The 23,394-nt window shown below is 37.1% G+C and overlaps 1 protein-coding gene, 1 non-coding gene and 1 pseudogene across 3 annotated transcripts in view; 1 reads left to right on the forward strand and 2 right to left on the reverse strand.

Moving 5' to 3' along the window:
- The window catches only part of DMC1 (DNA meiotic recombinase 1), a 39,882-nt gene that overhangs the window by 972 nt on the left and 15,516 nt on the right, over nucleotides 1-23,394 (forward strand). The window contains exons 3-11 of one of the 2 annotated variants that reach the window (XM_061204174.1): nucleotides 716-862; nucleotides 4,194-4,276; nucleotides 9,880-9,932; nucleotides 11,299-11,340; nucleotides 12,451-12,523; nucleotides 15,788-15,879; nucleotides 16,288-16,361; nucleotides 16,494-16,608; nucleotides 17,413-17,473. In XM_061204174.1, the coding sequence (XP_061060157.1) occupies nucleotides 716-862; nucleotides 4,194-4,276; nucleotides 9,880-9,932; nucleotides 11,299-11,340; nucleotides 12,451-12,523; nucleotides 15,788-15,879; nucleotides 16,288-16,361; nucleotides 16,494-16,608; nucleotides 17,413-17,473 (740 nt within the window). The remainder of the gene's footprint in view (nucleotides 1-715; nucleotides 863-4,193; nucleotides 4,277-9,879; nucleotides 9,933-11,298; nucleotides 11,341-12,450; nucleotides 12,524-15,787; nucleotides 15,880-16,287; nucleotides 16,362-16,493; nucleotides 16,609-17,412; nucleotides 17,474-23,394) is intronic. The other variant, XM_061204176.1, reaches the window with a different exon arrangement.
- LOC133101281 (large ribosomal subunit protein uL22-like) lies at nucleotides 2,983-3,710 on the reverse strand (annotated as a pseudogene).
- Nucleotides 3,806-3,871, reverse strand: LOC133101814 (small nucleolar RNA SNORD58). Its single transcript, XR_009702706.1, has one exon. It is a non-coding gene; the product is annotated as a small nucleolar RNA SNORD58 (small nucleolar RNA).

Below are 23,394 nucleotides of genomic sequence, written 5' to 3' on the forward strand. Positions count from 1 at the left end.
TTTCTCCAGATATTGTCAAGTGGCCCCAGGGGGCAAAATTGGCCCTAGTTGAGAACCACTGGTCCAGCTGGAGGCATTCAGAGCTACCTACTGTTTTCATCAACAGAAAATTCACCTTCTGTGTCATGTGATTAAATGACATTGAGAGAAATCAAGACTTTAAGTAACTAGCTAGATGAATTTCAATAGCAATCAGTTGGCAGTAAGTAACTTCTCTTACCCTTTGAAGCCCTCACATTTAATCTTTTTCAGTTGAATTTAGAAAATTGGAGCAAGAGAAAATCCTGGTCTTTTGGTTATGTAGTTATTTGCATTCTCCAAGGGTAAAGAAAAAAATCTTTAAAAAATTTTAAAGAACATTTTGGTAATGAAGTTCTGTAGAAGGAAGGAGCTGAACTGAGGGGGTGAACGTGTGATAAATTTGTTAGCTTTCCTACCAACAGACTTTTCTTTTGAATTCCTTGTTACATTGCCATGGTCTCACTAACATTCTTAGGAAATCAGGGCACAGCCAGAACATTTGGCATCATGCTGGGTATGTTCTACTCAGATATTTCCAGAACATTTGGCTACATGGTGGGTGGGTTCCACCTGGCTGCTTGTATAAAATTGGCATCATGATGGAAGTAGATGGACACAAAAGCACATGACATAGTATGGGAGCCTTTCAGGCTGGCATTTTCTCAATCTGCTGCACCCATTCTTTTACTTACAGAATGTGGCTGACATTAAGAAACTGAAGTCAGTAGGCATCTGTACCATCAAAGGGATACAAATGACAACAAGAAGAGCGCTATGCAATGTCAAAGGGCTGTCAGAAGCAAAAGTGGACAAGATTAAAGAGGCAGCCAACAAGCTTATTGTAAGCAAAATCCATTCTTTGTTGTTTTAGCTTAGAAGGGCCCTGTGGGTCTCTGTAGCCTTTCTCATTATGTACACTAGAAACTATTGTGAGAACTCTGAATTCCTGTAGATCACAAGATATTATACGCCCCATGTTAACTTTTCATCATGTCGGTTTCAAAGCAATTAATTTCTGAAAGAATGAGACAGGGTTAAGAGACCTGGAAAACTATGAAGGTAATTATTTTTTACCAAAACTTTTCTTTTTGTCTCCCCTTATATTACTTTTTTCCGTTTCTGTGTCTCTGCCTTTCCTTCTCCTTTTCTTTTTTTTTTTGGCCATACCACGTGGCTTGCAGGATTCTAGTTCTGGGACCAGGGATTGAACCTCGGCCCCCGGGCAGTGAGAGCACCAAGTCCTGGCCACTGGACTGCCAGGGAATTCCCTCCTTTTCATATTTTTTATCTTCCTCCTCCTTATTTTTGTCTTATCTCCTCAAACATTGTATCTATGGCTGTTGTGAAGTGCTCAGCAACAAAGAATTTGCTCTCTCCTGCTATAGGCATTTGATAAGAGAGCATTGCATTTGAAAATGACAGCAGTGGCTGGGTCTACATGTGTGCAGTTAAGATAGATATGACCAAGAATGTGCTCACTGAGGCACCTGAGCTTAAAGCTAAGTGAAACCTATACCTTGTAGCTGGGCCCACAGAACACAAGAGACCTATGCAGCTGAGAGGCTCCAAGCAAAAACACATGCCTTTGACCCAAGCTTTTGTGTAGAGCTTTTGGGGGCCACTGGAAGCACCAGCTCTGGAAATAAGAATATACAGAAAGGCAAAGTCTCCCTCTTTGCAGAAGAGCAGGCTTCTCCATTTCTACATGTGTATGTGAGGCTCTCATTCCCACCAAGTCCTAGAAAGTCTCTTCACTGACAGCCATCCAGTTTCCTTCCCCAGAGGCAGTCGAGGCATGAGAGTGATGCAGTGTGGTCCTGAGCTTGGAGAGGACCCAAGTGAACTGCTCTGAACACAGCTCAGTTGCTTTACCTTCTGAGTACTCTTGGGCAGTATACCTGCAAGTCAGTTCCATAACTGCCAGGGTATCTAATGAAGCCCTAGAGCAGTACCCAGGGTTTGGGAAACTGCTACTTTATAGCTCCTAGGCATTAGTCTTCTTTTCTTTGGAAAATAATTCTATTACCAAAGAAAAGAACCTCTCTCCTTCTCATGTACCTACTAATGCACCAAGAGTCTTATCCTTTCTTAACTAAAGCTGTTTATTCTGAAAGAAAGAGAAAGCGATTGAGACATAGAGGGAGAGACAGACAGAGACAGAGAGAGACAGTTAACTTCACAGTACAGTGGTATGTATCAGAATCATCTGGAGTGGCTTGTAAAGAACACAGAGGCCTAGGCTCATTGAATTAGGATTGGGCGTGGGCTTTTCCCCCACTTCAAGTTCTCTGAAGTTTGAGAACCACTGTCATAGTATAAAACAACAAAGAGGGGAATACATTAGACCACATCAGGACCTATTTTCACTAGTTATAACACTGCATCAGCTGTAGCTCATTAATTCAACCAATATGTAGTATATCTAACATGAAAAATATTGTATCATGAATATTGAAAACTGAAATTCCTGTGCTCCTTCCAACTTCTAGAGCTGGGGGAAATGATGCTATTGAATGAAATCAACTGAATCACTTAGTAAAGTACGATTCTACTTTATGCCATAAATATATCTCATTTAATCCTTACAACTCACCTGTGAAAGCGACACTATTATCCCCGTTTGACCCAAAAGAGGAAGCCAAAGTACAGCAAGATTAAGTAGTTTACCTGACATCACATAGCTAATAAGTATTAGAGACATATTTTGAACCTTGGTAGGGTGGCTCAAGAGCCTGTGTTCTTTTTTTTTTTTTAATTTTTTCTTTTTTTTATTGTGGTAAAATAAACAACATAAAATTTACCATCTTAATCATTTTTAAGTATACAGTTCAGTGGTATTAAATACACTCACATTGTTGTTGCAGCCATTACCACCATCCCTTCCCCATAACTCTTTTTTTTTTAATTTTAACTCTTTTTTTTTTTTTTTACTTTTATTTGCATTTATTTTTTTTGCGGCATTTATCCCCAGACCATAGTTTTTGTTTCTTCAGTTTCTTCTGGAATATCTTTTTCTTCTGTGTAACCTCCTCTTCTGGTTTAGGAACAATCTGTTCTTTTTCAATAAGGATCATCTCAGTATGGCAGGGAGAGCTCATGTATGGGTTGATCCGACCATAAGCTCTGTAAGTCCTGCGCCACATCTTGGGGGCTTTGTTCACCTGGATGTGCTCAATGACCAGAGAATCTACATCTAAGCCCTTAAGTTCAGCATTACTCTCTGCATTTTTGAGCATGTGCAGTAAAAGTTCAGCACTCTTTTTGGGCCACCAACCCTAAGTCCAGCCCCACTGTTTCGCCTGGGCACACCTACCAGCTCCACCATTGTAAAGTCGGAATGGCACACATTGCTTCTTTTTTTTTTTTTTTTAACATCTTTATTGGAGTATAATTGCTTTACAATGGTGTGTTAGTTTCTGCTTTATAACAAAGTGAATCAGTTATACATATACATATGTTCCCATATCTCTTCCCTCTTGCATCTCCCTCCCTCCCACCCTCCCTATCCCACCCCCTACACATTGCTTCTTTAAAGTGACATCCTTCAAGTACTTGGTGGCTTTTCGGATATGCATACCCTTAATGGCCTGGGCAGTTTCACGAGTGTTCTTAAAGTGAACACAAAGATTTGAACCTCTTGATTTGCATGATTTTGTGGGGTTTTCTGGGTCAAGTGAATAGCGAACCATTTTTAGAGGTCACCTGGAAGCAAGCAAGAATAATTCTGTCAACATATATTTACAGTAACTCATATAGTTTATATATGTACTAAACACTGCCGGAAGCTACTCAGAGAGTTGTTGTTTTCATGATTAATCCAAAGGTGTCCTAAGAAATGCCATCATTGCAGTCTTTTCTTTTTAAATTTAATTTAATTAATCTATTTTTTTCTATTCTTTTTCAAATTCTTTTCCCATTTAGGTTATTACAGAATATTGAGCAGAGTTCCCTGTGTTATACAGTAGGTCCTTGTTATCTATTAACAAGGTTATCTATTTTAAGATAAGAGCCTATGTTCTTAACCATGATCTTGTGCTGCCTTCAAAGACAAATGAACTGTAGCTTATATCAAATGATGACCCTGGTAATCAAGTATATAGCTTTTGGTGGGATTTGAAATTAAAACCCTCATCTTATACGCTTTTTGAACTTTTTCTTTTGTCTTTCTGTAGGAACCAGGATTCCTGACTGCATTTGAGTATAGTGAAAAGAGGAAGATGGTTTTCCATATCAGCACTGGGAGCCAGGAATTTGAGTATGTATCTCATATTTTTTATAACCACTAAGCACAATCTTTGGAATACTGTATTTCTTTTCCTCTATCCAGGTTGTTATTTTGCTATAAGTAGTAGAAATAGCTTCTTATTTTGCAGAAGTTTTTTTTTTTTTTCTCAAAAGGCAACTGAAGCAAATAAATTCCAGACTGCTTGTAAAAACAGGATTAAATTTCTTACAAGAAATTCAGACCCAAAATATAAGTAGTTTCTAAATCAGCCTATATTAATCTATAAACCATTTAAAAAATTAGTTTAACTTTTCATTTCCCTTTTCTTCTCCACTGATGAAGGAAATTCCATTTCACTTTTGGTTTTACTTAAAAATCGGTTGTTAGAGTGAATATTTTAGAAGAAATAATGCAGTGTTGGTTTTGCTCTTCAGCCTCAGCAGTTTTAACTTCCCTTTTTATTTATCATCTTATGATTCCTGAGACATAGTCATCATCTTCCCAATGCAAATTGACTAGAATGTGGTTTTTTTGCCTCTACCTTAGTAGGCAGAGTTACTGTTTCATAAGTCAGAGCAGTGGCCAAGATCAATTTGAACAAAAGCAGTATTTCTTCAAAGTATTCCTCAAAACCCTGACCTCACAAAAAACTGCAAGAAAAAAAGAGTTCATAGTCAAATATGCCTCCACTTGAATGTCTGCTAGGCAGCTCAGACTTCACAGGTCTGAAACCAAACTTCTGATCTTTGCCCCAGATCTGCTCCTCCTAAAATCTCCCTCATCCTGAGCTCTTTTTGATCCTCAGATCTGAAACCTTAGTGTCATCCTTAGCACATTTTTTCCCCTCTCACACCCTAACTCTAATCTATTAACAAATCTTGTCTGCTCTACCTTCAAATATATTTAGTCAGAACAAACCAACCGGGCTTCCCTGGTGGCGCAGTGGTTAAGAATCCACCTGCCAATGCAGGGGGCACGGGTTCGAGCCCTGGTCCAGGAAGATCCCACATGCCGCAGAGCAACTAAGCCCGTGCGCCACAACTACTGAGCCTGCATGCCACAACTATTAAAGCCCGCGTGCCTAGATCACATGCTCTGCAACAAGAGAAGCCACCACAATGAGAAGACCGCGCACTGCAGAGAAGAGTAGCCCCCGCTCGCAGCAGCTAGAGAAAGACCGCGCAGCTACGAAGACCCAGCGCAGCCAAAAATAAATAAATAAAAATAAATAAATTTATAAAAAACAAAACAATTCTTATATTAAAAAAAAACCAACCAGTTTCTTCAACAAATCAACTATAAGGAATAAAAAAGAAGAGATGGAATCAGGGAGAAGACCTAGAGATTAAAAGAGATTTAAAAGACATGTCACTTAATCCCAATATGTGGATCTTATTTTGGATACTGATTCAAACACACACGGATAATAAGACATATGAGACTGAAAGTTGAATACTTACTAGATGGTTGATATTAAGGAATTACTAATTTTTTAAGTGTGATAATGGTAATACAGTTATGTTAAAAATAAGAGTCTTCATCTTGTAGAGATACCTACTGAAATAGTTAGGATGAAATGATATGTTGCCTAGGATGTGCTTAAAGTAATATGAAAAGGGAGGGAAGTGGTTGGAGGTTTATATGAAAAAAGGTTGACCATGAGTTCATAGCTGATAATTTTTGAAGCTGAGTTATAGATACATGAAGGTTCATTATTATACTGTTTTTGTCTACTTTTGTATGTTTGAAATTGTCCATAATAGAAAGTTTATATATATATATGTGTGTGTATATATATATATTTTTTTTCTATTTGTGTCTATATGTGTACATAGAAAGAGAAGAAATACGAATTCAATTACTTCTCACCACCTTCTCCTTTGTTACCTCACTGGTCTAAAACACCTATTAGGATCTCTTCTGGATTATTAATAATAACTTCTAACTAACTTCCCTCCTTTAGACCTTGCCCCTACCATTTATTCTTCACATAGGAGCCAGAATAATCCTTTTAAAACATAGGTCAGGGCTTCCCTGGTGGCGCAGTTGTTGAGAATCTGCCTGCCAATGCAGGGGACACGGGTTTGAGCCCTGGTCTGGGAAGATCCCACAAGCCGCGGAGCAGCTGGGCCCGTGAGCCACAACTACTGAGCCTGCACATCTGGAGCCTGTGCTCCGCAACAAGAGAGGCCGCGATAGTGAGAGGCCCGCGCACCGCGATGAAGAGTGGCCCCCACTTGCCGCAACTAGAGAAAGCCCTCGCACAGAAACGAAGACCCAACACAGCCATAAATAAAAATACAAAAAAAAATTTTAAAAATTAAAAAAATTAAAAAATTAAAACATAGGTCAGATCATAACACTCCTCTGCCCAAAACACCCTAATGACCCCATCTCACTCAGAGCAAAAGCCAAAATCCTCTCTAATCTCAAATCTAAGCTCATCTTTAATTCATCTTGTGGTTTGCTATGTACCAACCACACTAACTTCTTTGCTATTCCTAGAACATGCCAGATACACTCCCACCTCAGGGCCTTTGCACTTAGCATTCCCTCTGCCCGGAACACTCTTTCGTCATTACGTTCATGACTTGCTGTCAGGTTTTTCAGGTCTTTGCTAAAATGTCCACTTCTCACTAAGGCCTTCTCTGATCAATTTATTTGAAAATTTATTCGAAAACTCCCCATCTTCATCCTCTGCACATCTTATCCCCTTTCTGGATCTAATTTTTATCCATACCATTTAATAACAACTGACATACCACACATTTTGCTTATGTTTATTGTCTGTTCTCTCATTAGAATGGAAGCTCCATGAAGTGATGGATTTCTGTCTCTTTTGTTCGCTGCTTTACTCCAAGTGCATAGAGCAATCTCTAACACAAACTAGGTGTTCAATAAATATTTGTAGAATGACTAATTGAATGAATAAACAAATAGTGAATAAAATAAATTAGGGAAGTGCAATATACTATATTCTCCTCTTGGAGATTCACACATTTTATTAAAGGGTCTGAATTCCTGCAGTGAAATAAAACACCTCTTTAACCTAGCATTGCCTCAAATTTTTAAAATCACAGAACTTTTTTTCAAGTAACAGCTAAGGAAAAGTCTTTGGTCCAAGACAAATTGGTCAAGGTAACTTGATTCCGGGACTTCCCTGGTGGTCCAGTGGGTGGAACTCCATGCTCCTAATGCAGGGGGCCAGGTTCTATTCCTGGCCAGGGAACTAGATCCCGCATGCATGCCGCAACTAAGAAGTCCACATGCCACAGCTAAAAGATCCCGCGTGCCGCAACTAAGACCCAGTGCAGCCTAAATAAATAAATAAATAGATAAATAAAACTTGATTCAAATGACAACTTGATATTCTCCAGTTGCTCTACCATGTCATGGTTTAAGAACCATTCGGCTTAGAGAAATTATTACTCTCATAGTGAGCTTTCTGGTGTCCTCGGTGTTGGGTTTTGGGGCACATAAAAGATTACTCAGGAGCTAGGTTTTTTTAAATTAATATTTTATTTGTTTAAATGTTATATAATTTTTTCTTAAGCTGCGAGGCTATTTATAAATTTGGCAAATTTTAAGGGAGCCTTTCTAATATGGTTAACTAAATTCCCTTAAACATTTTAAATTATATTTATAAATTTATTATATTATATTTCCTCTGAGAACTTTACCTGTGTAATTATTAAAATCTTTCCAATTATCTGAATGTCTTATAAATTTAATAAATTAAACTTATAAGTATAGTGAGTCTTAGACACTCTTAAATGTTCAAATACTGTGTATAAACTTAGTTATCAACTTAGAAACTGCAGGTCTATATCATTTAATCAATTAGAGGCTAATGTGTTATTATAAAAATGTCAAATTCTCTTAAATTTTGAAAGTTCTCAGGTACCAAATATGCACAGATTATTCCCAAATCTAATATGAAAATAGTAATCTGTGGGTTTGATTTGTGTCTCCATTTTTAAATCTTCCTAGATTTAAAAACACTATTTCTGTATCTAATTGTAAATTTTCCTGAGTTTCATAAGGGAACAATTATGCTATCCCAAGTAATTTGGGGTACCCTTTCAGTTAAATTTTGGGGTCACTTTTTCAGCATATCAACCAGAAATTTCATCTGAGATTTTCCAGAGCTATAGCCTTTCAGGGTGATTTTTCTCAAGATGAGGAGGGCCAAGTATCAATAAAACTCTCTTTAATAGTTGGTAGGTTTATAGAATCCCTAAGTATTGGGTTAGCCAAAAAGTTCGTTCGGGTTTTCTGCAAGACGTTATGGAAAAACCCGAACGAACTTTTTGGCCAACCCACCAAATGGAGTGGTCTCTCCACCGTGTCCTTTATGCGGGTCAGTATCTAGATTTTTCTTTTTCTCATTAAAGTCCATAGCCCTCACTAAATCTGTGGATAACTTCCAACATTACTTCAATTTACACTTAAGCTGCTCTCTTAAACAACGTAAGTGTAAATCTGTTAGATAATCCATCTCTTAAAGCTTTGTCTAATCTGTGACCATGTCCCAAAAGTCATGCTAATAAAAACTACAAAGATTTTTGGGCTTCCCTGGTGGCGCAGTGGTTAAGAATCCACCTGCCAATGCAGGGGACACGGGTTCGAGCCCTGGTCTGGGAAGATCCCATATGCCGCAGAGCAACTAAGCCCATGTGCCACAACTACTGAGCCTGTGCTCTAGGGCCTGTGAGCCACAACTACTGAGCCTGCGTGCTGCAACTACTGAAGCCCATGCACCTAGAGCCCGTGCTCTGCAACAAGAGAAGCCACTGCAATGAGAAGCCCGTGCACCACAACGAAGAGTAGCCCCCCCTCACCGCAACTAGAGAAAGCCAGTGCACAGCAACAAAGACCCAATGCAGCCAAAAATAAATAAATAAATAACTACAAAGATTTTAAAAGTGCTCTTACCAGGTCTTAGCACAATTGCCATAATTAATATTTGTTGCATTAAATGAATGAATGAGATTAATTAACCTTAGGTCTTTCCATATCAAGAGTATGTATTAAATGTGCTGTATCACTGCATTACCAGTTAAGTGCATGCTGTCAAAATCTGACAGTTATTCTTCTATCTGCTAGTGTTACCTGTCACGTCTTTGAATATTTTCTATTCTGACATGTTCTTCATAGAATTTGGTTTGTGTGAGATAAGCCAATCATGGTGACAATCACTGGATTCTCCTAATATCTATTTTTCATGTTTTTCAGTACATTAAAAAAAATTGGATATTCAGTTGACTTTTAGAAACATAGTCCCAGCACAATATGAAAAACCCAATTAATAACTAAAATCATTTATTCGCACTCCAGTTCAGTTCTTTAGAATTACTGAAATATAAGCCCTGCATAGCCCATTTCCTATTGGTACACAGGAGTAAGAACAACAGGGCTTATAAATTGTTTTGTTGATCCCCCTGCCCATACACAGTATAACCTGTGATCTAAACAGGTGGGAAGCCGTTTATTCAGCCAAGAATTCCTGTTCATGTTGGACAGATAGAAAGATATATAGATAAATAGAAATGATACTAATGATATTAGCACTTTCTCCTTTCTTGATATCTCTATTTCTGTTCCCATTACTAAAGCTTACTTTCTATTTCTAGTAAGTTGCTAGGAGGTGGAATTGAAAGCATGGCAATCACAGAAGCTTTTGGAGGTAGGTAGAACCTTAATATTTTGTTATATGAAAAATATGTGTATATATACACACCCATATATATATAATTAAGTAGTCAATTGTAAATTGTATCTATTTTGGAACTTATGAAATATCAGTTATCATGATGCAAGATCATTCTGGGCTGCAATTAAAATATATTCCAACATTAACAGATGAGTTTTATTGGCATTTTTCATCTTTTTATCTCTGATTCCTATAGAAGAGATTAGAATTTTTTTCTCTCATACCTTCAGGGGGTAGTTGTATAATGAGACCGATCTTATTTCTAAGAAATACATGTTTCAGGAACATAGAGAATGGATTTCCCTTCCCTTATTGTATCCTCTATTAAAAAATAAAGTCAGGAATTCCCTGGCGGTCCAGTGGTTAGGACTCTGCGCTCTCACTGCCAAGGGCCCAGGTTTGGTCCCTGGTTGGGGAACGAGAATCCCACGGGCCGCACAGTGTAGTCAAACAAAAAAAAAAAAGTTCATGCATAGCTATGTTACGTACTATTCCTGACAGTTCCAGTATTTTCAGTCCTCAGAGAACTAAATCTGTTTTTTGGTTGTTGCTTTTTTTTTTTTTAATATTTATTTTATTTATTTATTTATTTGGCTGCATCAGGTCTTAGTTGCAGCACACGGGATCTTTTAGTTGCAGCATGTGGGCTCTTAGTTGCAGCATGCAGGATCTAGTTCCCTGACCTGGGATGGAGCCCGGGCCTCCTGCATTGGAAGCGTGGAGTCTTAACCCCTGGACCACCAGGGAAGTCCCGTTTTTTTGTTTTGTTTTGTTTTTTTGGTGTTGATGTTTCTGTTGACTTGGAGAAATAAATCTGTGTTTAATTATTTCAGTTGACTCTCAGTCTTAATGGCTTACCTGCTGTTGTATTCATTGATATTTGTGAGCTTATTTCTTGATTTTAATCTGTTGGAGTTCAATAGGCCTAAATTGGTGAGTGGGGACATTTTTCTCTGGAGAGAATTTGCTTTTGTTGGTAGCTAGGGAATACCACCAATCTGAGGATCCCTCTGGGATCCCCCCTGAGGATCTCAGGTCAGTGGGAGAACCCCAGGCTCTCATTCCTGTGGTGGAGTCTTAAACTTTCATTTATATAACTATTCCTAAGGAAAATTTGGTTTAAGTTAATTATTATCTAAAGGACAGTTCTGAAAAAGAAAACCTTTTAAAAGTTGTTTTTACTACTGGTATTCATATATGCAGAATCCATTCATGACACAGAGGTACTTTATGTGTGAGATTTGACAGTTGGAAAAGAAAACCATACTCTGAGGCCATATTTATTCTTTACGAAAATATCTAAAAATTAACTATGTATTTTTTTTTCTATATTTCACAGAATTTCGAACTGGAAAAACCCAACTCTCTCATACCCTCTGTGGTAAGGATATGTAACAACAACAATTATAGCAATAACAATAATAATCATAGCTATCACTTACTATTCTACTTTATGCCTGGTACTTACATAATCTCATGTAATCTGAACAAACTTGCAAGGAAACTAAAACTCAGAGACATTACATAAACTGCCCATGGTTACACAAATACCAGAGCTGGTCTTTGAATGTGTGATGCTTGAGGTGATGTATGTACTGCACTCTGAACACCTGAATGGAAATACGGAGGAGGTAAATGGGTATATGAATGTATTGGTGGAGAGAGGTATTCATTCATGGTCTCGATTTTTCCCATTCTATCTTTTCTATATTATATTTATGAGAATGTCACAGAATCTTTTGAGGCCTAGAATTCCTTACTTTCCATAGAGTAAGGTTGGAACTAAAAAAGACTTAAATGTTTCTAAAGCAAAATAAGCAAAAATACCTCCTTTTGCATAAAGACATCACACTACATTTCTTTGACCTAAGTAGAAGGAGCATGGAAAAGTGTTTAATAAGGGGATTCTGGCATCAACATAGCTCTGCCAATAATAGCTGCGTGACCTTGGGCAAGTTGCTTCACCTTTCAGATTTTCCCCATCAGTAAAACAGGAGTAATGATAGTGCCAAACTTAGGGTTGTTTTGAAAAATAAATGAAATAATGCATGTACTTTATGTAAAGTAATTCCTTAGTGTTAACTACTACATATAAAGAAAATGCATTTAAAATTTTGACATACGTTAATTGAAAAGTTACTTAAATGAGTTATGTAGCATAAATTATATTTATGATTATTTCTTACAGAAAAAAGTTAGTGATACTTAAATTCTACTTCTTTAGGAGAACTAAATTTCATGAATATCTCCCATTGTGAAAGATATTGACATTCTTTGTTGAACTACTACTATGCTGGCAGAATACTTATAATTTTACCACTGGTTAGTAATATAAAAATATAGCATGCTCTTTAGAAACTAAAGGATCATTATTCTTTGCTACATGGCTAGAGAGTTGCAACCAGCCTAAATACCATGTTAATTTATATACGCATTTGTACAAAGTTTATTCACTCTTACTAATATTAACTAAATTTTAATTGCTTTCTAGTGACAGCTCAACTTCCAGGAGCAGGTGGCTACTCAGGAGGAAAGATTATCTTCATTGATACAGAAAATACTTTGTAACCCTTTTATTTACGCAAGTTGCTAACATAATAGTGAGATATAGTACTGTTACTATAAAAGAGAATTTGTTTGAAATATGTCATTTTGTGATCACCCTGTAAACCAGCAATAATGAGAAAAGCCAAGGGAAAACAGTTGCTAGTCGAGTTCGCAAATCACTTTTTCCCCCTGAAATTTTTATTTTATTTTATTTTATTTTTTATTGAAGTATAGTTGACTTACAATGTTGTGTTAGTTTCAGGTGTACAGCAAAGTGATCCAGTTTTATATACATATATATATATATATATGTATATATACATATATATATATTCTTTTTCAGATTCTTTTTCCCTTATAGGTTATTAGGTTATTACAAAATATTGAGTATAGTTCCCTGTGCTATACAGTAGGCAGTAGGTCCTTATTGGTTATCTATTTTATATATATTAGTGTGTATATGTTAATCCCAAACTCCTAATTTATCCCTCCCCACCACTCTTTCCCCTTTGGTAACCATAAGTTTGTTTTCTATGTTCAAATCACCTTTTTTAAAAAAAGGTTTCACTTCTGCAAATGGGTTTGGTATAAAATTGACAAAACAAATACATGAGAGGAAATTACATCTTATTTGTTTTTAATTCTCTTACTTCTCCAAAGATTTAACTTAATAGCTAGAAGATTATTGACTCATTCAAAGTCATGGTCTCAAATAAAGGAAAAGGTCTGAATTGAACAAAAATACAGAAGGAAAAAGAGAAGAACCTGTTTGGGTAACAAAAAGAATTGCAGTTTTATTGAAGTGTAAGTTATTTCAGAAAGCAAGACTGGAAATGTGGGTCTTAGACATGAAGGGCCTTGAAGCTGGATGATGGGTGTAAATTGGATTCTTTTGCAATATTCTAGGCCAGTAATGAGATTTGATGACTGTATTTGGTAGACAAAGGAAAGAGAGGCTTGGGAAACCACTCTTAGGTTTGTCTAGATACTAGGAAAATAATGATGACAGAATTGGGAAGATCATGTTTCAGAGAAAAGGTGATGTTTCATTTTAGTATGTCGAATATGAGGTACAGAAGGACATCCACCATATGGCAGTTGGAAATGTTGGACTCAGCTTGAGAAAGGGGTAGGGCCAAGGATATGGAATAGCCAGGGGGAGGCAAGAGAACTTACATAGAGAGAAGAGAAGAGAACTGAGAACATAACTTTGGGGTGTGCCTATGTCTAGGAAGAGGGACTAAAAAGACAAATCAATAGAGACAGACAAAGTAAGAGGATATCTGGTTGTGGATGCTAAGCATAAGGAAAGTTTCAAGAAGAAAATGGTAGTCAGTGATGTTCCACAGAGAGAGAGAGAGAGAGAAGGTGCAAACTGAAAAATATCACTGAGGTTTGCAATTAGGAGTCCAAGAGGCCATTTGCAGTAAAGTAAGATGATGGAAGCTTGTTGCAAATAAACAGTAAGGAATTGAGGCAGTGTGTAATTAACCAATAAATAGAAGAAATACGGTAGTTTGAGGAGCTATCGGGTTCAGAGGACATTCTTTTTAACAATAGGACTGTAGGAAGAGGCGCTCAGCTGGAGTTCAGCTAGTTTCAGAAACAGTGGATTAAGGATGGTTCTTGAGAGTGAGGAATTGTTCTTGCAGAATAGCTGCCACTGTTTGGGCAATTTGGATTTTATCAAGAATGGCTGAAAGAAACAGTTAGGAGCCAGGTCATATGCAAGAGGGAATAGGGAGGAACAGCTGGGAGGAACAAGGACATGCAGGGGCCCGAGTGGAATGTTCTCACTCTTTCAGTGTCTCTTACATGTATACTGCTCTCTCTTGGTACTTTTCTTTTTATGTGTTTATATTTTGCCTACATAATTATGTTTTACACTTACCTATGGCATAGATTATTTTATGACCCTTAAATCCTCCACAGTGCCTTGCACTGGTAATTGGTTAATATGGTAACCGATTCCATATGGGAATCAGTTAATAAACATTTGTAAATTGATTTGAACTTCCCTTCAGCATAAGCCCAACTTTTACATTCCTGGTTACATAGTCACCCGGTTTTGTAAAAACTGACATAGTGAAAAACATTTTTTATTGCCTCTTCCAATTCCTTGTCTTCTTTGATTTGTCCACCAAAAACATCTACTGGGTATACTCAGCAGCAATAGAAGATTTAAGTGGCTGTCACTAAAGCTCTGAAGAAAACATATATAGTGCTGTAGGACAGAGATGGCTGGGAAATCCTAAAGACAATTCAATTAAATGTTTACTGAACTAGTTCCAAGTGTCACAAATAAGATTATAAATGGTCCTTACTTTACAGTTACTTATAGTATGATCAGTATTATACAAATACTGTAAACAAAGTGAAATGAGACCACAGACATGCATTTTATTTTATCTTACTTCACTTTAGAGAATATTATAGACATATTGTTGGGATCACCAAAGACCTATAAAGAATGTTTATTACTCCTTTATAGTCTAGATAGGTATGTGATTATTAGCATCTTCCAGAATACCTTTTCAGGTACACTGAATTTGCCCCCCTATGAATTTACTAATTTCAGAATGCTAACACAACTCCTTTAGAAGAAAGTGGATTTTAAACCCTAAATAAACCAAAAACTATATGATAATAATTCCCTTCTGGACACTTGAAGTTACTTTTTTGACCCTTTGGTTTATGTAGTCAACTTTATCATTTGTTGGCAACACGTGGTTAGTGATATGTTAAACTATTTCATGTTGAACAAGTGAGGAATATGAAGAGAGTGAATTAATTCACTTTGAAGTGACTTGAATTATAATTCAGTGATATTATCTTCCTAGAATAGGTCTATATTTATTGAACTGAGAACAACAGAGATTCACAAATCTTAGTTTCTAGTTTTTCTCTTGGAACTGATTTGCTGCATAATCCTGAGTCATTTGCCTAATCTCTGTTTGTCAGTGTCCTCCTTTGTAAAGTGTAATAGAGGCCATAACAACTAACTTCCAAGGTTATTGTTTAGATAATTTAATATTTAAATTCATCACTGTCTCATTATTTCTATCACTGTTATCACTACCTAAGGTATTCATTAATTGAGGCACTTACGAAAAACAAAGTCTGATATAGATTTTAAGTGATTATTAGTATCCTCCAGAATACCTTTGCAGGTACAGTGTTTTGCCTCTCTTTGATACACTTGCTACGGTATTATTTTTTGTAGTTGTTGTCTAAACTTTTTGGAATTGATTTATTAAATCCTTAATCCTGGCATACTCCAGCCGTCCAGATCGCCTTCGGGACATTGCTGATCGCTTCAATGTAGACCATGATGCAGTCCTGGACAATGTACTTTATGCACGTGCATATACTAGTAAGAGCCCCATGCAATTGGATGCTTAGGCTGTTTTAAGGTTGGCAGCACTGATTTATTACTTGAGTGATGCTTACAACATTTTGACACTATTCTTTTCTCTTTCTATTTTACTTTTCTCCAAATTTATTTAGTCAGTCCACAAATTTTATCATCTGGTAAGTCCTTAGACATTGAAATGCTCTCAAATTATTTCTTATTCTTCGTCTTTGAAATGGAGAGTAACATTCTTTTTGGATAAGGTAGCATTTGGTATGTATGCTAAGGTAGAATATGAAATCATATTTAATAAAGTCATAAATAAGAAAATCCTTCAAGGACTCTCTTTTGCCTGACTCCCAAGAGCATACATGATCTTAGCCTCTGCTTCTAGTTTTTATAACATTTTCCCACTGCATTTCCCACCAGGTGAACATCAGATGGAGCTACTTGATTATGTAGCAGCAAAGTTCCATGAAGAAGCTGGCATCTTCAAACTATTGGTACGAGCTTTTAAATATTGCTCAGTCTAGAGCTATTTAGCATATTATCTTTCTTCTGTTGATTCCAATTCAAATTAACTTCTTCCTTCCATTTCCAAATGCATTATTTATTTTTACATTAATCCTACACAGATCATTGATTCAATAATGGCACTTTTCCGAGTGGATTTCAGTGGTCGTGGGGAGTTGGCTGAACGGCAGCAAAAACTGGCCCAGATGTTGTCACGACTCCAAAAAATCTCAGAAGGTAGATTTTTTCCCTTAATTTTTAAAAAATAAATTATTTATTTATATTTGGCTGCGTTGCTGTGCGCAGGCTTTCTCTAGTTGCGGCGAACAGGGGCTACTCTTTTTTTTTTTTTTTGGCTGCATTGGGTCTTCATTGCTGTGCGCGGGCTTTCTCTAGTTGCGGCGAGCAGGGGCTACTCTTTGTTGCGGTGCGCAGGCTTCTCATTGCAGTGGCTTCTCTTGTTGCGGAGCACCGGCTCTAGGCGTGCGGGCTTCAGTAGTTGTGGCACATGGGCTCAGTAGTTGTGGCTCGCGGGCTCTAGAGCGCAGGCTTAGTAGTTGTGGCACACGGGCTTAGTTGCTCCGCAGCATGTGGGATCTTCCCGGACGAGGGCTCGAACCCGTGTCGCCTGCATTGGCAGGCGGATTCTTAATCACTGCGCCACCAGGAAAGTCCCTCAGAAGGTAGATTTTTAAAATAAATGGTGATATCAGAATAGCACCTGTGACTGTTTGCTAAGTAGGTTTTGTAGAGAAGCTGAGAATAATGTCAGGAGGCAATCCATTTTTTAAAAATAAAATTTCCTTCATGGGAATACATCTCTTTTTTTAAACCAAAAATACTGATTCTAATACAATAAGGTACCTAAATATTATAACAATAATAACTTTAATTTATGATATCAATGTAAAAACAGGAATGTAATCTTGTTCATCAAATAAATTCATGGCACAATATTTCTAAACTCTGAGATCTAAGCAATGAACTTTTAATATTCACATTGTCATTCTCTTAGTTTCTTAATTTTATTTCTTGATGCAGAATATAATGTGGCTGTGTTTGTGACCAATCAAATGACTGCTGACCCAGGAGCAACTATGACGTAAGCCCTAATATTCTGCTTTTGTATTTCACAAAAGTTAATATCAAAAGGGTTAGAGTGTAGAATAGGAAATAATTCCAAAATCATCAGCCTTGATGTGGACACAGATATGTCACAAATCACTTTTTGTCACAAATCATTATTTGTTATCCAGATCTATTTTTCTCTAGTTTTTTAATAAAACAAAGCAATAGTTTAACTATTTTCAGAGATAATTTGGGTTCCTTTTTGTCTAGGACTGAAAGGATATTGGAGGACAATAAGAAAAAGATCTTAGGGAAATAAAAACTTATATTCCAGATACATGAATGGTTTCTAATGCACTGATAAGCTGTTAGCCTACAAACAAAAAAAGCAGGCTCTCTACAGGATATACATGAGATATATTTATAAGAGGTCCTATGAGAGAAGTCTCCTGTTTGAAGAAACAGAATTTCACTCCACACTAGGCATATTCAGAATTTGTTGAAGTACTTGTGTACATAATAAACATATTGATGGCTCTGCTTGAAAGATGGCAGTGAATAGAAAGACAAGGAGATGGTGGTGTGATGAATTGGGAGATTGGGATTGACATATGTATAAAATGGATAACTAATAAGAACCTGCTGTATAAAAAAATAAATAAAATTAAATTAAAAAAAAAGAAAAAGAAAGACAAGGAGAGCTAAAGTAGTATAGTGAAACAGAAAGTTCGAAGAAGGACTTCTCTGGTGGTCCAGTGGTAGCGGCTCCGTGCTCCTAATGCAGTGGGCCCGGGTTCGATCCCTGGTCAGGGAACTAGATCCTGCATGCCACTACTAAAATATCCCACAAGCCGCAACTAAAGAAAAAAAAGATCCTGCATGCCACAACTAAGACCCGGCGCAGCCAAATAAATAAATAAATATATATTAAAAAAAAAAAAAAACCAGAAAGAAAATTCGAAGAAAGTTCAGTTGCCACCATCAAGAGTTTTAAGCATTTTGTATCTGAATAAGCAGTCAAAATAGCCCTGAATCTATGTACTGCTTTTTTAAAGGTCTTTTCAGCAACTTCTTATTTATAATAATTTTTAGCCAGAGAAAAGTTGCAAGACTAGCACAATGAATCCACAAATATCATTTGCCTAGTTTCATCAGTTGTTAACATTTTGCCACATTTTTTCCCTCTGTGTGTTTGTGTGTGTGCATGTGTATGTAAAATCTCTCTATATGCTACATACACACACATGCTCATATATGTAAAAGTGTATATGTTTTGTGAACCTTTTGAGAGTTTTTTTCTCTGAACCAGTGAGAATTATTTGCAGACATCATGACACATCACTTCTTAGTAAGTCAGCATATCTCTTCTAAGAACAAGAACATTCTTCTACATAACTAAAACATAATTAGCACAGTCAGGGAATTTAACATTGGCGTACTATTTATCCAATACACAGTTATATTCAAGTGTCTCCAATTGTTCCAATAATATCCTTTGTAGTTTGGGGGGTTTCTTGTTTTGTTTTTGATTCAGGATCAGTTAAGCATCATGCATCCCACATACTTGTCATGTCTCTTTAGTTTCCTTTAATCAAAACAGCTCCTCAACCTTCGTTAGATTTTTGTGACACTGACTCTCTTTTTTGGTGGCGCTGTGCAGCATGCGGGATCTTAGTTCCTCGACCAGGGGTTGAACCCATGCCCCTTGTATTGGGAGTGAGTGACATTTTTGAAGCGCACAGGCCAACTGTTTTTCAGAATGTCTCTCAATTTGGAGTTGATTTTTTTCTCATTATTTAAAATGTTGAACACTTTTGGCAGAAAAACTACTAATATATAAGTGATGTTACGACCTTTTCCATATATTGCATCAGGAGGCACACTGGCAGTTTGTCCTTTTATTAGTGATAAGTTTGATCATGTGATTAAGATGGTGTTCACAAGATTTCTCCATTGTAAAAGACCTTCTCCTGCTTGTAATTAATAAGTAATTCGTGGGGTGATACTTTGAGACTTGTGTAAATATCATGTTCTGCACCCATTGGATTTAATATCCATTGGAGATTCTTGCTTAAATCATTACTCTGATGGTTGCAGTACAAAGTTCTGTTATTTTAAAACTGAGTCAGTACATCATTTGGTAGCAGATAAATCAGTCATTGACATATATATTAGAAGATATTTGATATGATATTCTAAATTATGTAAATTGTACTGAAGTGAACATATCACTCTTTAGGCATTTTCTAAACTAAACCCTAAGAGTATTGCTGCATCTTCTGCAGTTTGCTATAGCTCTCACTTTTCAATATGCTTTTATGAATATTTTCTACTTAATTACATGAGATTCCAATGTGAAAAGTATTAATTACACGAAAGGTTTTAAGCAAGGTTTTTTTGTTTGTTTGTTTTTTGGGTTTTATTGGCCGCACCGTGCGGCAGGCAGGATCTTAGCTCCCCTACCAGGGATCGAACCCGCGCCCCCTCAGTGGAAGTACAGAGTCTTAACCACTGGATCGCCAGGGAAGTCCAAGCAAGTTAAAAAGATTGAGGAGGGGGAAATCAATCATTTATTCATTCAGTATATATTTATTGAAAATCTACTATGTATCAAGGTTCTAGGAATTCACTAGTGCACAAAAGAGACTATGTGCCTTGCCTCCATTAGGAAAAAAATAAATGATGTCCATTTAACTCAAAATTTTAAAGTCTTGGTAGGTCATGCATTGTCTGTAGTCCCTGAGTGGTTAAGGCAATATTCTCTGTTTTATAGGGTGTCTTTCATATACAGGACATGAAGTACTTCACAAAGAGAATAATTTTAAACTGAAGAGAAATGGGAGATTTTTAAGGCTCGCTTTAAAAAGAGAAAATGACTCATTGGCTCAGAGGGAGGAAGTGGGTTGCATTCAAATAAAACAGTACAAGTTAAAGAGCAATGTTCTTTCTTCAGGTGTAGGGAGGGAACATTGAAGAGGCCAAAACTATCGATCTAGAGTTAGAAGACAAAGGAAGTCTGTGGAAATTAGGTCAGATAGGGTTCTTTTTCTTATATTTGTAGAAAGTTTCAAAAAGAGTAAAACCATTTTGAATTGACTCCAATAAGAGAAAAATAGAGAGGTGACAGAACGGAAATAATTGCAGAAGTTCAAAGAGGGGAGGAGATTTATAATGAAGTAAGCTAAGAAAAGAGCCAAGGAAGGTAACAAAGACTAGTATTTTTGCTGGGTGAATCTGCTTTGAAACAGCATCTCCTCCACCTAGCCAAGTTATACGGAAACAAGTTTCACTATAGTATATTCTAAAGTACATTATAACAATACAAATTAAATGCATGTGCTGTAAAGCACATAAATTGCCACAGCTAAATTAAAAAAGAAAACAGACAGTTTTAAACCAAAGGATTTCAAATGCTATTAGAATACTTCCCATAAAGGAAATATCTTTGTTTCTCAGTGTTAAGGAACTCCAAGCTGCAACTCCCCTGGAGCCTGTCAGAGAAATATCACTATAATTGGTATGAGTACCCAAGTACACTGACAATAATTGAGGCTTCTATCCCATGCATTATACTTGATGGCACATCGTATTAAAAAGGAACAAAATTATAGAGGCGAGGAGCTGCCATATGATACACCAGAGCAGTAACTCCTAGATGAGGCTTACAGATACAGATTTTAGAACTGGAATGATCCAGTTGATGAAGGCCTGGAAATAAAGTCAAAGTTATCAGCCTGTAAAGCTCCATACCACAGCAAAAATAAGATAAGTAACAAATAAGACCATGATGTTGCCCCCTACTTCATTTGTGTATTTGTTTCCCTAAAAGTCATCGTAGAACATTTGCAGTCTTGTAAATGTGCAGTTTATTCTTTAAGGATGTCACTTACTGATTCTACATCATTAGTATAAATTAAGAGACAATATCGGGACTTCCCTGTTGGCGCAGTAGTTAAGAATCTGCCTGCCAATGCAGGGGACATGGGTTTGATCCCTGGTCCGGGAAGATCCCACATGCCGCAGAGCAGCTAAGCCCGTGTGCCACAACTACTGAGCCTGCGCTCTAGAGCCCGCGAGCCACAACTACTGAAGCCCGCGTGCCTAGAGCCTGTGCTCCACAACAAGAGAAGCCACTGCAATGAGAAGTCTGTGCACCGTAAGGAAGAGTAGCCCCCGCTCACTGCAACTAGAGAAAGCCCCCACACAGCAACGAAGACCCAATGCAGCCAAAAATAAATAAATTAATTAATTTTTTTTAAAAAGGAGGCAATGTGGTTAGAGAAAAAACATTAAACCAAAGTCACTAGCATGGTGACCTTGTGCAACATTTAAATTATTTGAATTTTACTTTCCTCTCCCTCAAAATTAAGAGCGCTTACACTTATTCGTTGCTTAGCATGTGCCAAGTGCTTTCGTGTATCATCTTATATAATTCTCATATCACCCCAACATAACTCAGCCTCGTAGACCTCCCTGTTCTATGAAGCCAGTCTCAGTATATTGCTATATCTCTCCCCAACCCCCCAACCGCCCCACCCCCGAATTCTATCTTCAAAATTTTGAAAAATGTGTAGATTTTTCTGCATATTTTGGGAGGAAATGGGGGGTGGGAGTTATTTAACAAAACTTCTTAAACATACTCCTTTTTTTTTTTTTTTTAACCATCTCTTCTTTTTCACCAAAATTCTCTTTATCTTCCTCTAATCTCAAAACATCCTCCTCTCTCCTGGACGTGGTTCACCCAGTCTTTCTCTCAATGGACCCCTTCTCAAAAATTCCATCTTTAAGCTTAACCCTTAGTAAGTCAAAAGCACCAGGAGTACCAGTTGTCCCTCAAGTTTGCCCTTGCCCAGACCCCTCAAGGTCTCCACTCCAACCAGTATTTGAGGTAGACACTATTATTATTCCTAATATATAAAGGAGGAAACAGAGTCTCAGAGTGCCTACTTGCTCAATCATACAGTTAAAAAACAGGAGTCAGATTTGGAACCCAGGTATCTTTGACTTCAAAGTTTATGCTCTTTTAGTCTCACTGTGCTATTCTTCCTATCTCACTCCCAGAAAAATATCACCTGCCCTACCATCACCATAATCCTATACTCCCTGCACCCTAATTTGCAGTTGGAAGGTCAGGAAGTTCTGGGTCTTACTGTTAACAATATAACAGGCTGTATCCTGTTCAACCAGAGGGGGATAAATGAAACAATCTTTCTTGGCCCCTCTTTATTCCTAATATCCACCCCCATCTCTTCCTCCTTCTCATCATACTCCCCCATCCCCTGAGAAAAGGAGGAAAGAAGAGAAGATAATATAAAAGAAGGGGAAATAAGAGAGTAGGCTAAAGGAGGCATGTGGGTGGTTTTCTGAAGCCGTTTTTACTTGGTCAGAAATAGAAGTAAATTAAAGCCCTCTAAAAGAATGTGGAATGCTATTACACCTTCTTGTACTTTACCTCAAGACTTGTTTATAACTGCTAGAATACTCAAGAAGTTCAAAGAAACTTTAAGAAATGTTTCTTGATTTACATGTCACTGAAAGAGTGTTTTAACTGAATCATTTAGTTAAATAATAATAGTTACTACTTATTGAGTATCTCTTATGTGCCAAGATTACTGAAAGGGTAAATCTAATGCTTTATAGATGACCTGGCACAGTTCCTGGCATGTAGTAGGCTCCCAATGAGTTAGATTAAATATATCTTGAATCTTCACAACAGCCCTAAAAAGTAAGGGGTTTTTTGTTCCCATTTTACAGTTAAAGAAACTGAGATTCATAAAGGTAAATAATTAGCCCAAGGTAACATAGATAATAAGTGAATCAGGATTAGGAAGGCAGATAATAATAACTGCAGTCACTGGGTTAATGCCTTACCTAAATTATTTCATTTTATTGTTACAACTACCATACCAGTTAGGTACAATTATTATCCTCCATTTAAAATGAAGAAACAGACAC

The sequence above is a fragment of the Eubalaena glacialis genome, chromosome 11 (assembly GCF_028564815.1).
Source record: "Eubalaena glacialis isolate mEubGla1 chromosome 11, mEubGla1.1.hap2.+ XY, whole genome shotgun sequence".
NCBI lineage: Eukaryota > Metazoa > Chordata > Mammalia > Artiodactyla > Balaenidae > Eubalaena > Eubalaena glacialis.